The sequence below is a fragment of the Buceros rhinoceros genome, unplaced genomic scaffold, assembly GCF_000710305.1.
Source record: "Buceros rhinoceros silvestris isolate BGI_N320 unplaced genomic scaffold, ASM71030v1 scaffold27794, whole genome shotgun sequence".
Classification (NCBI taxonomy): Eukaryota; Metazoa; Chordata; class Aves; order Bucerotiformes; family Bucerotidae; genus Buceros; species Buceros rhinoceros.
The window spans coordinates 19,980-32,544 of record NW_010410496.1 but is presented as its reverse complement, the minus strand read 5'-3'; the positions used below and the strand labels follow the sequence as shown (position 1 = coordinate 32,544).

At 53.3% G+C, this 12,565-nt stretch overlaps 2 protein-coding genes across 2 annotated transcripts in view; both read left to right on the top strand.

Annotated features, from left to right (window-relative positions):
• Window positions 1-195: 195 nt before the first annotated feature.
• CUTC (cutC copper transporter) lies at window positions 196-4,334 on the top strand (the record flags this gene model as incomplete). The annotated part of the gene is made up of 6 exons (XM_010135653.1): window positions 196-429; window positions 1,642-1,677; window positions 2,072-2,205; window positions 2,781-2,808; window positions 3,207-3,312; window positions 3,895-4,334. Coding segments are annotated over 6 exons (650 nt in total), but the record flags the coding sequence as incomplete, so codon positions are not given.
• A 3,951-nt stretch (window positions 4,335-8,285) lies between these two features.
• ABCC2 (ATP-binding cassette, sub-family C (CFTR/MRP), member 2) overlaps window positions 8,286-12,565 on the top strand; it is a 17,629-nt gene continuing 13,349 nt past the window's right edge. Inside the window, exons 1-7 of the mRNA XM_010135652.1 lie at window positions 8,286-8,324; window positions 8,889-9,062; window positions 9,561-9,686; window positions 10,788-10,922; window positions 11,341-11,463; window positions 11,775-11,830; window positions 12,067-12,298. Coding sequence (XP_010133954.1) covers window positions 8,286-8,324; window positions 8,889-9,062; window positions 9,561-9,686; window positions 10,788-10,922; window positions 11,341-11,463; window positions 11,775-11,830; window positions 12,067-12,298 — 885 coding nt within the window. The remainder of the gene's footprint in view (window positions 8,325-8,888; window positions 9,063-9,560; window positions 9,687-10,787; window positions 10,923-11,340; window positions 11,464-11,774; window positions 11,831-12,066; window positions 12,299-12,565) is intronic.

Here is a 12,565-nt window from a genome sequence, read left to right as displayed (position 1 = left end):
CTCCCCCGCGCCTCTCCCGCTCCCGGGGGGCGGTCAGCGTTCCCAGCTCGCGCTCCTGAGCGCCTGCCGTCCCTGCCCTTTACCCTCCTCCTTTGGCCGCCTCCGCCAGCTCGGCTTCTCCTTGCCCCGGGTGTCCCTCCCCGCGGTCTCGTCTTGCCACCCCCGGTAGCTGTTGCTGCGCAGCCGGGCGCTGAGCTGTCTCCCTCCCTTCCCCCGCAGGGCTCCTGCAGGTGGTGAAGCAGTGTGTGCGGGTCCCTGTGTTCGTCATGATCCGGCCTCGCGGCGGAGATTTCCTCTACTCGGACCGGGAGGTGGAGGTGATGAAAGCTGACATCCGCCTTGCCAAGCTTCATGGAGCTGACGGGCTGGTGTTCGGGGCCCTCACTGAGGACGGGCGCATCGACACAGAGCTGTGTACAGCGTTGCTGGGTAAGAACGTCTCCAGTCAGAAGTGTTGTGCTGAGGTCTGTGCTGTGGCTGGGTGCAGGAGAACAGTGCTGCTCCGTCCAGTGCTGTCAAAAGGACTGCGCAGGGTGCTTTGGTCTGCCTGTCTTGACCGCGGGCTTTTCATCTCTTTTCACCTTCTCCAGTTTCAGGTATGGTCTTACCTGTGGGACACTAAATAGGTAGGAAGCTTTACAGACCAAGGGCCACTGCCCTGAGCAGCTCATACAGGGTTTGAGGCTACTTGGGACGTAATAGCAGCACTGAAGGAGGAGAGAGGCTTAGGTGAGCCGCTTTGGGGTATCAGAGAGATTCTCTCCCTTCCTTTTCTTTGCCCTTTGTTCTTTTCCTTATGTGCCTGCTACAGCTGTCTAGGATATGTTTCTCCTGGACTTTGGCCTTGTGAGTAGCTGGCAACTCATATTTTTCCTTTGACTCACCCAGTGAGAAAAGATAAGGAGGGAGAGAAGGAAACCTATAAAAGGCTATGGAAGCTGCAGTGAGAAATTGTTAGTCCAGACCCCCACATCTTTTCTGTGAGCTACAGCCGAAGCCAAAAAGGGCTGAGCCTGTCCCTGGAGATGTGGTGCTAAGGTTCTCACATGAAGGTGAATGTGCCGTAGGGAGTGCAGCAAAAGAAAGGGGTATTGCTGGGGGTTGCCTCCACTAGAACAGTGAGGTCCTCTGTGGGAAAAAGTGTTTCCAGGGCAGGAGGCAGTTCGATTTATTTTCAAAGAAATAAATAAGCTTAGCTGAGTAACAAAGAGGACCACTGGTGAAATTTGCTGTGATCTGAGAGCAAAAATTGTAGCTAGTGAAAGAAATCACAAAAATCAGATCTCCTGCTTTCAAAATGTGCTGGTGCTGTCCCTTCCCCAGCTACATGACACAACTTCCCTGCTTCCTTCCTGCAGAGGAAGACATCTCTGGTGGGTATGAGGGTTCAGCACAGCCCAGATGAGATGGGAGATTTTGGTGCTACTCATAAAAACAAAGGTTTGCTGCTTCCTTAAAGGGCAGAACTCTTCCTTGCCAAAGAGGAGCGGCTGCATTGATCCTAATAAGTACCAGGACCCTTCTGAGCTCCCCAGGAATGGCCTGAGAAGCCTTTGCCTTCTTTCATCTCGTGTGCTTTTATGGTTCTAGCACAAGGGACTCTGTACTAGCCCTCACTGACCATATGTCTTCTTATTGCAGCGGTGTGCCGTCCCCTGCCAGTCACGTTTCACCGAGGTGAGTCACCTGGGCCAGTGGCCCTGCCAGGGAAGGGTGGGGCTGGAAGGGAGCTGAGCGTAAGGTCCTTTGGTCGTTCTTTGGAGGGGGGAGAGCTCTGTATTCTGTGCAGAGCAGGCTGTGGTTGTGCCGTTGCCCTAGCAGGGGAAAGGTCCAGGCTTGGGGGCTGTGTCACTGCCCTGTGGGGAGAGGAGGCGTCTGAGGAGCTGAGCATGGTGGCCCTGCCACTTCTGCGAGGGGCATGTTGTAGTCAGAGCTGTGGCTCCCTGCGGGGGTGGCCAGCTGTGAGAAGGACCTCTCCTATTGTTGTCTCCGGGGCTCTTGAGCTGGTTGGAGGACAGGGCTTGAGCATGATGAGTCGAGTGATTTCTGAGCTGTTGTGTTGTTCTCTCAGCCTTCGACATGGTGCACGACCCTCTGGTGGCACTGGAGACCCTGATTTCTCTGGGGTTTGAGCGGGTGTTGACAAGTGGCTGTGACAGCTCAGCACTGGAAGGACTGTCCTTAATTAAGAGGCTTGCGGAACAGGTAAGTGTTCCCTGTGCTACCTGGGTTACTGTGGCTGCTTCCTGGGCATTGCCTGGGGGCAGCTCCTGTGTAGTAGCCCTCATCTCTGTAAGGGAACTTCCTCAAGGAGTGCTTGGTCTTGACTCCCGAGTCCGCATGTGCTGGACCCTGAAGTCTCCCACAGCAAGGACTGGTTGGGTTGCTCTTGCTCGCTGCCTGGGAGGGGAGCGGTAGGAGTTGGTTGCAGCAGCTGGTGTGCTGTGCTCACGCAAACAGCAAAGTGTGGTCTCTGCTGGGGACCTCACAGTTCCTGCTGGGCAAGTGCAGCAGATGTACCTGAGAGCTGGCCAGGTGGGATAGAGAGGTGGGAGAAAGTGATGACAAGTTGTCTTAGCTGTAGCTGCAAATTCTTTTCCACTTTTGCTTGTAAAACACGAATAGTACAAAAAAGGAGGGCGCGAGTGCACGAATCGTGAGCCACGGTGATGTCCGTGAGCTTATGGAAGGTGCTGCACGTATGGTTTCTTTGCTGCCCCCTAAATGCACGTGTGGGTGTAGTGCTGAGCAGTGTCACTAACACATTGCTGTTCTTTCAGGCGAAAGGCAGAATTGTGGTGGTGCCAGGTACGTTCTCTTTGTCGTCCCTAACAGGTCCTGTGGTCCCCAGCCCCCTCCCTAGCCTCTTGCCCTGGCGTGCGATGATCTGGCTTCCTGAGCCAGGTCCCCAGGAGGAGTAGCTCCTGCCATGGTGCCAGTAAATGTCATGTGAGCTGAGCCAGCTGGGGGTGGCAGAGCCCTGCAGCTGCTGCTCACTGGAGGATTTGGCGGACAGCTCTAGGTCTATGGGAGAGCATGAGCCAAGGCTTCTCCCCTCTCTTTTCACATGCCCGGGTCTCCGCTGACCCAAGGGCTGTCTTCCCTTCAAGGTGGTGCTTGTCCCTGGGGGGGTAGGTGCTGGGGTGATGTCGGGTGTGGGACACTGCTGTCCCTGCTGTATGTGACATCGGGATTCTTCCCACCAGGAGGTGGCATCACAGAGCGCAACCTGCAGAGGATTCTGGAAGGCTCCACTGCTTCTGAGTTTCACTGCTCTGCTCGCTCAGCCCGGGACTCGGGAATGAAGTTCAGGTAACTGGTTATTTATTTCTGTTTTTTAGCAAAACAGTACAAGGGAAAAGCTGGATTAGTGTGAACATGAGTGTGTAGGCATACATTTAAACAGCTTCCTGGGTACTAATTGTGCTCTGGTGATTGGGATCCTGATGCCTGGCTCTGTATTCTGCAGTGTGTGAATCCAGCGGTGCTCATCATCGGGACACAAGCTCCATGCAGAACCGCATCCGTGGGGCGTTTCTTCTGCAGTGCTGCCCTAGGGCTTGTGAGTGCACTTGTGTGGCACTTGGGAAGGCAGGTCCTGGTGTAGCTGCATTAGACCTTTCACACAAGTGTGTAGGGTCTGGGAGGCTGGTGGGATGTGCCTCTGAGGAAAAGCTTACATATGTCCAAGCTCTGCACTGGGTTTCTGTTGATGCTGTTGTCTCTCGCCTTTGGATTATTCTTCTTTCTATTGCTGTCTCATCTGTGGTTTGGCTGGCACCAGCAGGTTCTCTGGACATTGCTGGGACTAGGGGAGATGGTGGAACGTTTTTTCCTAGCGTGTCTTGCTCGTCTGTATCACCTGCAGATAATAACCAGTGGTTTTCCTGACAGAAATCCGAATGTTGCCATGGGAGCATCCTTCTCTGCCCCTGAATACTCCATAAAGGTGGCAGATGTGGCCAAAGTGAGGACCCTGAACGCGATCGCAAAGAACATTCTGTAGTGGAAGGCACCGTGCTAGGACAAGAGCGCTGAAGACTCCAGGGTCTTCCCTGCCACATGGACAGATGGGTACTGCTTCCGTCCTCAGGCTGCAGAGGACGTGAACTTGGTGATGAAGCCTGACATCTCTTCCCTTGGCTTCCCCTGATGACCAGTCCCTGGCCTGGAAACTCACGTTGGCCGTTTTAAATTGAAGGACTCATTCCCAGATGTTGTGGCAACACGCTGCTCGGCAGTATTTGGGAGGAAGGGAGCGGAGCGAGTAGGGGGACTGAATTGTGTAGCACTGCATGTGATTGTCAAATAAACACTGCAGCTGCCCCTCTCTTGCTGTGCTTTTCTAAACCTTTATTTATATTGTACAGGTAAGCTGTGGCCTGTGTGGCATAGCCTGAACGGATCATGGCCCTGCTGCACCAGAGGAGAATCACATCCAGTCACATCCAGGGTGTCAGGGAGGGAAGCATCGTGGTGACAGCGGCCTGCTGTGCTCAGCCAGTAGGATAGCTGGGGACTAGCAGGGCAGCAGCTGCTGGGTAGAGAGAAGCACGTTGATACGTGGAGATGATGAACACTTTAAGGTCTAATGGGAAGGAGCTTCTAACTACCTGACCGAGTAGGTGAGGTAGTTGCGAGGCGTGCTGGGCTGTGAGTGCTTGAGGTGGGGTGGGCGTGTGATGAGCTTCCTTGGGAGGGCATGATGCTTTTTCTCAGGGAGTTTCCACGTCCATTTCCCAACATGAAGTGCAAATTGCTCCTTCTGCAGGCAGTGGTCAGTGTAATGTGCCTGCTGGGTTATTGCTGTCTGGTCGGATTGAAGCCTTAGTCTCTCTTCGGTTACCCCGCAAAATACACAGATCTGAAAGGCATCGGTGTGGTCCACTAAAAGAGTAGAGACCCGGAGATAAAGCACCTTCATTCTTGCTGCCTGCTCTTTAAAAGTTCCGAAAAGCTGGGGAGAGTCCTTGTGACAAGAGGCTGTGGCAGTGACTCAGATCACCACAAAGCTTGCACAAAAGACAGGCCCTGCAGCAGAACCCCCGGGGATATTGGTGCCTCGGAGTCTGGGTTCCCTGAGCTGCATCCTGCCTGGGTTTCCTGAAAGTGACCACAGTAAACACTCGACCAGGATATAAATGGGGCCCTGCGGAGAGTCGTGCAGTTGGAGACTCTCCCCTCGAGTCAGGCCTTCGCCCCAGTCTTAGTCTCTCTTCGGTTACCCCGCAAAATACACAGATCTGAAAGGCATCGGTGTGGTCCACTAAAAGAGTAGAGACCCGGAGATAAAGCACCTTCATTCTTGCTGCCTGCTCTTTAAAAGTTCCGAAAAGCTGGGGAGAGTCCTTGTGACAAGAGGCTGTGGCAGTGACTCAGATCACCACAAAGCTTGCACAAAAGACAGGCCCTGCAGCAGAACCCCCGGGGATATTGGTGCCTCGGAGTCTGGGTTCCCTGAGCTGCATCCTGCCTGGGTTTCCTGAAAGTGACCACAGTAAACACTCGACCAGGATATAAATGGGGCCCTGCGGAGAGTCGTGCAGTTGGAGACTCTCCCCTCGAGTCAGGACTCCGCCCGAGTGTGCGTCCCTGGGATTGAGTGATCCTTACCCTGGCGTTGGTAAGCGACCCCCTTGGTATCACTAGGTAAGAGATTCTCCTTGATATCAGTGAGCCGTGCACGTTTTGGGTCATTCTTCCTTAGAACAGACTCCTTAGTGTTAATAAATGTGTTGTGCAGTAATAATTCCCAGCTGACATCCAAACCTGTACAGTCGCAGTGCCAGGCAAATTTGTTTGTGCTAAATCCACATTTTTCAGATGGCTGCTGCTCTCTGTTCTGTGGGTGCCTCCGTGACAGAGAGAGTGGACTTTCTTAGGAAGCAAAAGTCTGCCCATCTTGGCAATAGTGTACAGAGCGTAAGGATGTGCAGGAGACAGTAATATTTGACAAGGTGGCAGCACCTTCTGCTACCTTAAGCAGAACCAGATCATTGAAAACCTATAACCAAGACTAACTACGTATCTTCAGGTGAAAGGCTACATCCACCTTTCCACGTGGGTCTATCCGAGATATCTTTGTTTCCCAAAACATGCCTTGGGGAATAATGTACGTGGTAGTTCTCCACGCAGGGGTTAGGAATGGAGTGGATGCTTAGTGCTGATGTCAGAGCCTGCTGCAGCACTGACTGATGAGCAGGCAGGGGGAGGGATCCTACTCGGGAGAAGAAATGATTACATTTGTGGCTAGAGTCAATATAGTTCAGAATACCTAAGGTAAGGGTTCATGGCTTGTGCAGTGAGATATCATGAGTCACCATGATCATTAAGATACCGGTAGCTCAATTAACATCAATATTCTGCTGACACAGACCCCCTAACATGATAAACACTGATTTGGTTCTTTCCTTTTGTGTAACATTTGGGGGGGGCGGGGGGGGAGAAAGAAAGTCTTTTGAACTCAACCTGGGATTACACGATAACAAAGCAGAGAAGGAAACCCTTCAGAAACAGACGAGCAGTAAAGGCTGGGCTGATCTGTAGGTTGCCATGCCAGATGGACATGAAGCAATGCCTAATTTCGAAACCTTGAGTTAGAAGACCGTGGATAATGGACAGGTAAAGGCAGGGGAGCACAGGGAAACGATGTGCTGCTGTTGGCCAGAGAGGTCTTAGCACTTTGATTAGCTCGGTTCCAGTGAACATCTTCTGGCTATTGTAGTGAAGAAAGCTTTATGGAAGGAGCTGAAGGACAGTGAGGTGGCTTTGTGGGTTTTTAGGAGAAGCGTGTTCCAGATATGAGGCTATAGAAAGTGGGGGTGCGCTTGCTGATGTCCTCTACTGAGCAAGGCATTTCTGCTCTGAATGAGAGACCAAAGCTGGCTGAGGATGGACTGTGACATGTACAGAAAACTGAGATGAGGGATGGGACAGAGCATTAAATAGGAAGACGTCATGAGCAAGTGGTCCCCTTGGCAGCAGTGCTCCAGGTGGGCACGAGCAAGGCCAGAGGACACCTGTGCCAGCAGGCAGAAAGAATCGTGTCAGCACTCCGCCTGGAGAAGGGCTGGGGGCGTGACTGCTCCATTCACTTATTTCTTATCCATTGCATCGGGTTGCTGCTCTTGTCAGCAGTGTATTGCTTCTAGCCTGGAGAACCTAGCACTACGGCCGGCTTTATTTACAAAACCAAATGGTTTTAATCAGAGAAGCCAATAAAAATTAACCAATGAGCTGGACATTGAACTCTTCTCTGGCAAGGGCTTTGTTCCTGAGCAATTACTCACTGTATCATCCTTGACTTCTGAGCTGTTTACTAACTCCATGAACAATGAAACAGCAGAATTCTTGCAGTCATGCTACTGTCCCCTTTTACCTACTGCTCTCCAAGAGCATGCCTGGTAAAGGGGTTCAGTTCCAGCCTTTCAGTACCACCATCCTCACCTGTTCCCACCCCTCCACCTTTCTAAGCAGCAGAGTGAGGATTTAGTGGCAGTCACCTGCCTCAGGAATGGTCCCCTGGCTGCCTCAGATGTTGGGGGTTGCCTTAGAGTGAAGGTTCAAAGTCTCTTGGGTTTTGTGGTCAGCCAGCTGCCGTAATATGCAGACAACACAGAGATGTGGGGAAGGGAGAAGAAAAAGGAAGAGCTAGGAAGTCTCCAGGCTCTACAGGTCGTAAGTTAGGAGAAGGAACCCAGATGCTGGGGACTCAGCAAGGCTGCTGCAGCATGTGGTCAGTTCAGCTTTCAGATGCTCTAAGTTCCCAGGCTTGGAGCTCTGCTGGTGTCCTGGGCCTCCTTGCTGGGTGACACATGAGGAAAAGGGTGCTGCCTTCTTTGGTGGACCAGCCTTCACTGGACTTCCTGGCAGCATTCAGTAGGCTTGTTCTGGCAAGAGAGGTCTGTTGCACTGAAGTGGTGCCTTCAGTGGGTCCATTGAGCCTGTCTGTGTCGGTGTGCGCTGATAAAGGCTGTGGTTTCTGAGCAATGGCTGTGGTGTCCTGCAGAGACTCTGTGAGAGTGGCTCCCCTGCAGCTCCCCTTTATTCTTTCTCGGGTATTCCTCTCCTCCCTTCCCCAGAGCCTGTGCAGTTTCTCTAGCTCTTTTTGTCACTGCTTTGCTTTGTGCAATAGCACCAAGTTAACAATTAACCGTGTGTCATCAGGGATTTTGTCCCAACATCACCTGAGGGTGCGTGGGGACTTTTGTCCCAAGCATTCACCGAAGACACTCACAGCCAGGCAGAGCAAGGGGAAGGAGCTGCCATCTCTTCTACCCTGAACCATGTCACCCCTGGACAAGTTCTGCGGCTCTGTCTTTTGGGTGAGTGCTTACATCACCCCTGTTGCCTGTTCTTGGGGTAGGACGCTCCGTGGAAGGGGAGAGCAGTAGACCCCAAGGCTCAAGCTCAGTCAGCTAGTGGGACCCAACTGCCAGTAGTCAGCTGAGGTGCTGGTGTTTGTCCGTGACTGCCACGGCATTGAGTGCTGCACACTGCCTGGATGGCATCCACAAGACAACGATGCAAATGACAGTTCCCTGAGCAAGCCCTGCCCTGTTTTAGCCCTGCAGCCCAGCTGGGAACACAGGACATCCTGCATGGACCTCTTAGAGAATTATCTGGGTCCAGCTGCTGCAGCTGGCTTGGCTCCAACAAGGGGTGCTTGTGGGGGAGGAACTGTCAGGCTTGGGCAGATATGTGGGTATGGTGGCATCACCTGGGGCTGTGGCTGAGTGCTGGAATGCTCAGCCAGGAAGGTGGGTGTTGAGGAGAGGTCTGTGATGGGGTAGAGCAGGGTGGACAGGAGCTATAGGCTTTTGTGCTGTGAGCCAGGTGAAGGTCAAGCTATCCCAGGTGACTTGGTTGTCTGTCCTTGCTGCCCTCAGAATGACTCCTACCTCGCTCGTCCAGATGCTGACCTGCCCGTATGCTTCCAGCAGACTGTGCTGGTCTGGGTGCCCCTTGGTTTCTTGTGGATTTTGGCTCCATGGCACCTTCTGCCCATGTGCAAATCCAGAGCCAAGAAATCATCTATGACCAAACTCTTCATCATCAAACAGGTAGAGTGGGGCTGAGGGGACACAGGTGGCAGGCTGGAGCAGCTTGGAATGAAGAGGTGGTGAGTGGAAAGCCTTTGGGTTGAAGTTGGGTGTGGAGCAGAGAGATGAGAAGTACAGGAGAGAAGAAGCAATGGGCTGGGGCATCATCAGGGACAGAAATGTAAATGGGGGCCCAGGATGAGGTGTGTCTGGGACAGAGGGGATAACATGATGGGGATGCACCGGGAGGGAAGGCAGAGGGGTGTACTGGAGCCTCTCATCTTGTGGGCTGTTAGGCTCCAGGCTTAAAATTATGACAGTGTTCCTGCGAAAGTGCTGCAGCTTCACAGGGCCCTCGGAAGCTCTCCTGGGCCAGGTTTGGGTTGGAAGGGGTGTAACTGTGTAGGGGACACAGTGCTTTTATGCCCAAGTGTGTTGTTTCCCAGTGATTCCCACTACTGGGTGTGGGAACTCAGGTGGGCTGGGTCTCTCCTCACGGCTGTTCCCCTCTCCCTGCAGATACTGGCTACCTTGCTGTTGCTGACGGCGGTGGCAGAGTTGGCTTTGGCCTTTGTAGAGGACCAAGAGCAGAAACGTGTGAGAGCTGTCCAATACACAAACCCCAGCCTGTACATCTTCACCTGGGTAAGGGATGGGCCAGTAAATGTGCTGTGTGTCACCAAAGAGACAGGGCGTGAGACGGCGGGGCTGAGCAGCAGGGATCTTCCCTAGCACAGAGATTAGCTGGAGGACATGCCCATGAGGGAAGCGCAGCCTGGAAGATGGGCGGGGACTAGTCCCGAACACGAACACGTGTGGGTGGTGCTCAAGGTTGAGGGCAGATGTCTGGTTGCAAGGTGCTCCCTCCTTTCATCCTTAAAACCGGAGCAGGTACTATGCCTGTTCACGTAGCTGAGCTTTCTGGCAGAAGCCTTAGTGGCAGCAGCGTGGCTTTCACAGCACCGATTGCACAGCGTGAACACCAGACCACGGCTTGTTGCTCTGAGGTCTCACAGCTTCCCCGTGGGCTGCTGCTCAGTTTTGTCCTGAGAGTCGGGGAATGCCTCAGGACAGCCAGGCAGAGGAGGAAGCTGAGGACATAGGGGCTGTTAGCTGGATGGAACACGTGCATGGAAGTTGCGGATACCTTGTGTGAGTCAGACGTGGGATAGTCTAACACTCTTAGCAAAGCCGAAACACTCACGAGCTATGCTTAAAAGCAACAGTGACGCCCCCATTTGCTATCCTTCACATTTTGTCATGCCATTTAGATTCACATTCAGAGCTCATGTGAGATTATAAGCCCAGGGGACTGCCCAGAGAGCAGTCTTTGCCCAGAGAGGCTGCACTGCTGGGTCTCTGATCTGGCTTTAGTTCCAGGTCTGGAGGCAATGTGTAGGGGACAGGGTGTGACTCCTCACAGCTGGGCGTATCTGAGAATCTGGGGGGAGAACAGCTAAACAGAAATAATGCCCTGCTGTAATGTCAGGGTGCCTTCAGACCTTGCTGAAGAGGAGCCTGATCTTAAGTCTTCTTGAAATAAACCTTTGCCCTGTGCATTAACTGCAAAGCTTATGTGGGATTGGCAGTGAGCTCAGGCGCTGGGAGATCAGTGTCTCCAAGGCAGTAAATCCCAGCAGATCGTGTGTGCTGGCATCCCAGGACACATGCTCTAAAAGCACGTTTAAAGCCCAGACCTGGTCCTGCAGCCCTACCTGAACTTCTGACTGGTTTTCTTTCCCCCAGCTGCTGGTCCTGCTGATCCACGATGCACGACGCTTCCGCTTGCGCAGAGACTCGGGGATACTTTTCTGCTTCTGGACGCTGTCGCTGCTCTGTGGGATATTGCCATTCCAGTCGCTCATCCGGAGAGCCCTGCAGGTTGGGTTTGGCAGGAAGCTCTGCACTTCTGCATGGTCTTGTTCTGTCCCCAAAGAAAGTCCCTTCAGACTTCATCTCTTGACAAGCTCTCAGAGGTATCACTGAGGTCCCAGCTGCCCTAGGGACTTTGGGGAGCCAGAAGAGACCTGAGAAGGGATTGCTGTTTGAATTTGTCCAGTCTCTTTGGGAAAGCATAAGCTCTCCAGGACCAATTTCTCCCCTTATGGACTTACGGAAGGAGGTCAGGGAAAACCAGGGAGGGGTGGCAAAGGGAAGCTGAGCCAGGTCCCAGAGCGAGTTTTGCACTGCCCCATTGGGCTCAGCCACATTCACTGTCCTGGGGATGGATCTTGTCTCTGAGCACCAGGTGGCCTTGAGACAAGCTCCAGCAATCACCCTGAGCTCTCCATTCCTGCAGGCACCAATCTCCGACGTGCCACGGTTTGTCCTTTTCTTCATCTCCTATGGACTCCAGCTGCTGATCTTCCTTGTCTCAGGCTTCACAGACATTGCTCCAGAAACAAAGGAGATCAGCAAGAAGGTGCGAGGTCCATGCAGGGGTGGGCTTGGTGCTGCATGGGGCAGGGTGGGGTCTGTGCAGAGACTCCTCCTGGCCTCTCTGGGAGGGAACACCTTCAGCAAGGGCCACAGCAAGAGCTGGACCCTGCAGCCTCTGCACGTGTGTCCAAGGGGGGCTACTTCCTGCTGCAAAATGGGTTTTCTGGGGCTGAAGCTGTCACAGTGTCGAAACCTTTGGCATTCCTTAATGGATGGGAGTGCTGAGTCAGCTCTTGTCAACACCACTCCTGAGCATCAGTGATCTATTGGAACCTACTTTACTTTGAACCCTAGAACCCAGAGGTCACAGCCTCCTTCCTGAGCTCCATCACCTTTGGATGGTACACCAGGTGAGCAGGGCTCTGTGGGAGGTTGGAGTGGTGAAATGCAGGGGTGCTTTAGGGCTATGCCAGTGCTGTTTCGGGAAGCTTGCAGCACAGGCTGCCAGGAGATAGTCACGCGAGGCACCACGTTTGGCGCAGTCTCTGCAGCCTGAGCTCGGGGCCAGGCTCTGCATTAGCAGTACAGACTCTCCCTCAGGTGTAGCACGGGAGACTTGCTGAGGAGAGGTTTCTCTGCCCCACAGCACAGTTTTCAAGGGCTATCGCAAGCCTTTGGAGATAGAGGATATCTGGGAGTTGAAAAGTAAAGACAAGATACAGGCCATGCATGCTGTTTTTGAGAAGAACATGAAGACTGCAGTGAGGAAGGCCCAGGCAGAACTGGAGAAACGCAAACGCAAAAAGAGATTCCGGGAAGGTATCCCAGATCACGGGAACAACATGAGCAAGGCCCAGAGCCAAGACATCCTGGTGCTGGTAAGTCCCTTCCTACTCTTGGCTTTCCGTGGGACTGAGAGATCCAGGTTCAGCCTTGGGGATTAGGGTCACCTCCCCTCCCTGTAGCCCCCTTTGCTGGGTTTTCCCCTCTGATTCTGCAGGGCCAAGGGAACCCATGACAGGGTCTTCCCTGTCCTCAGCTGATCCTCATGCTTTTAGAGACCAAGAAAGTCTCCATCCTTCTGCCCTGCAGAAGGACTGGAACCACCCTCAATTCTGCAGGGCAAGCAGCTCCCTCATCTCCGT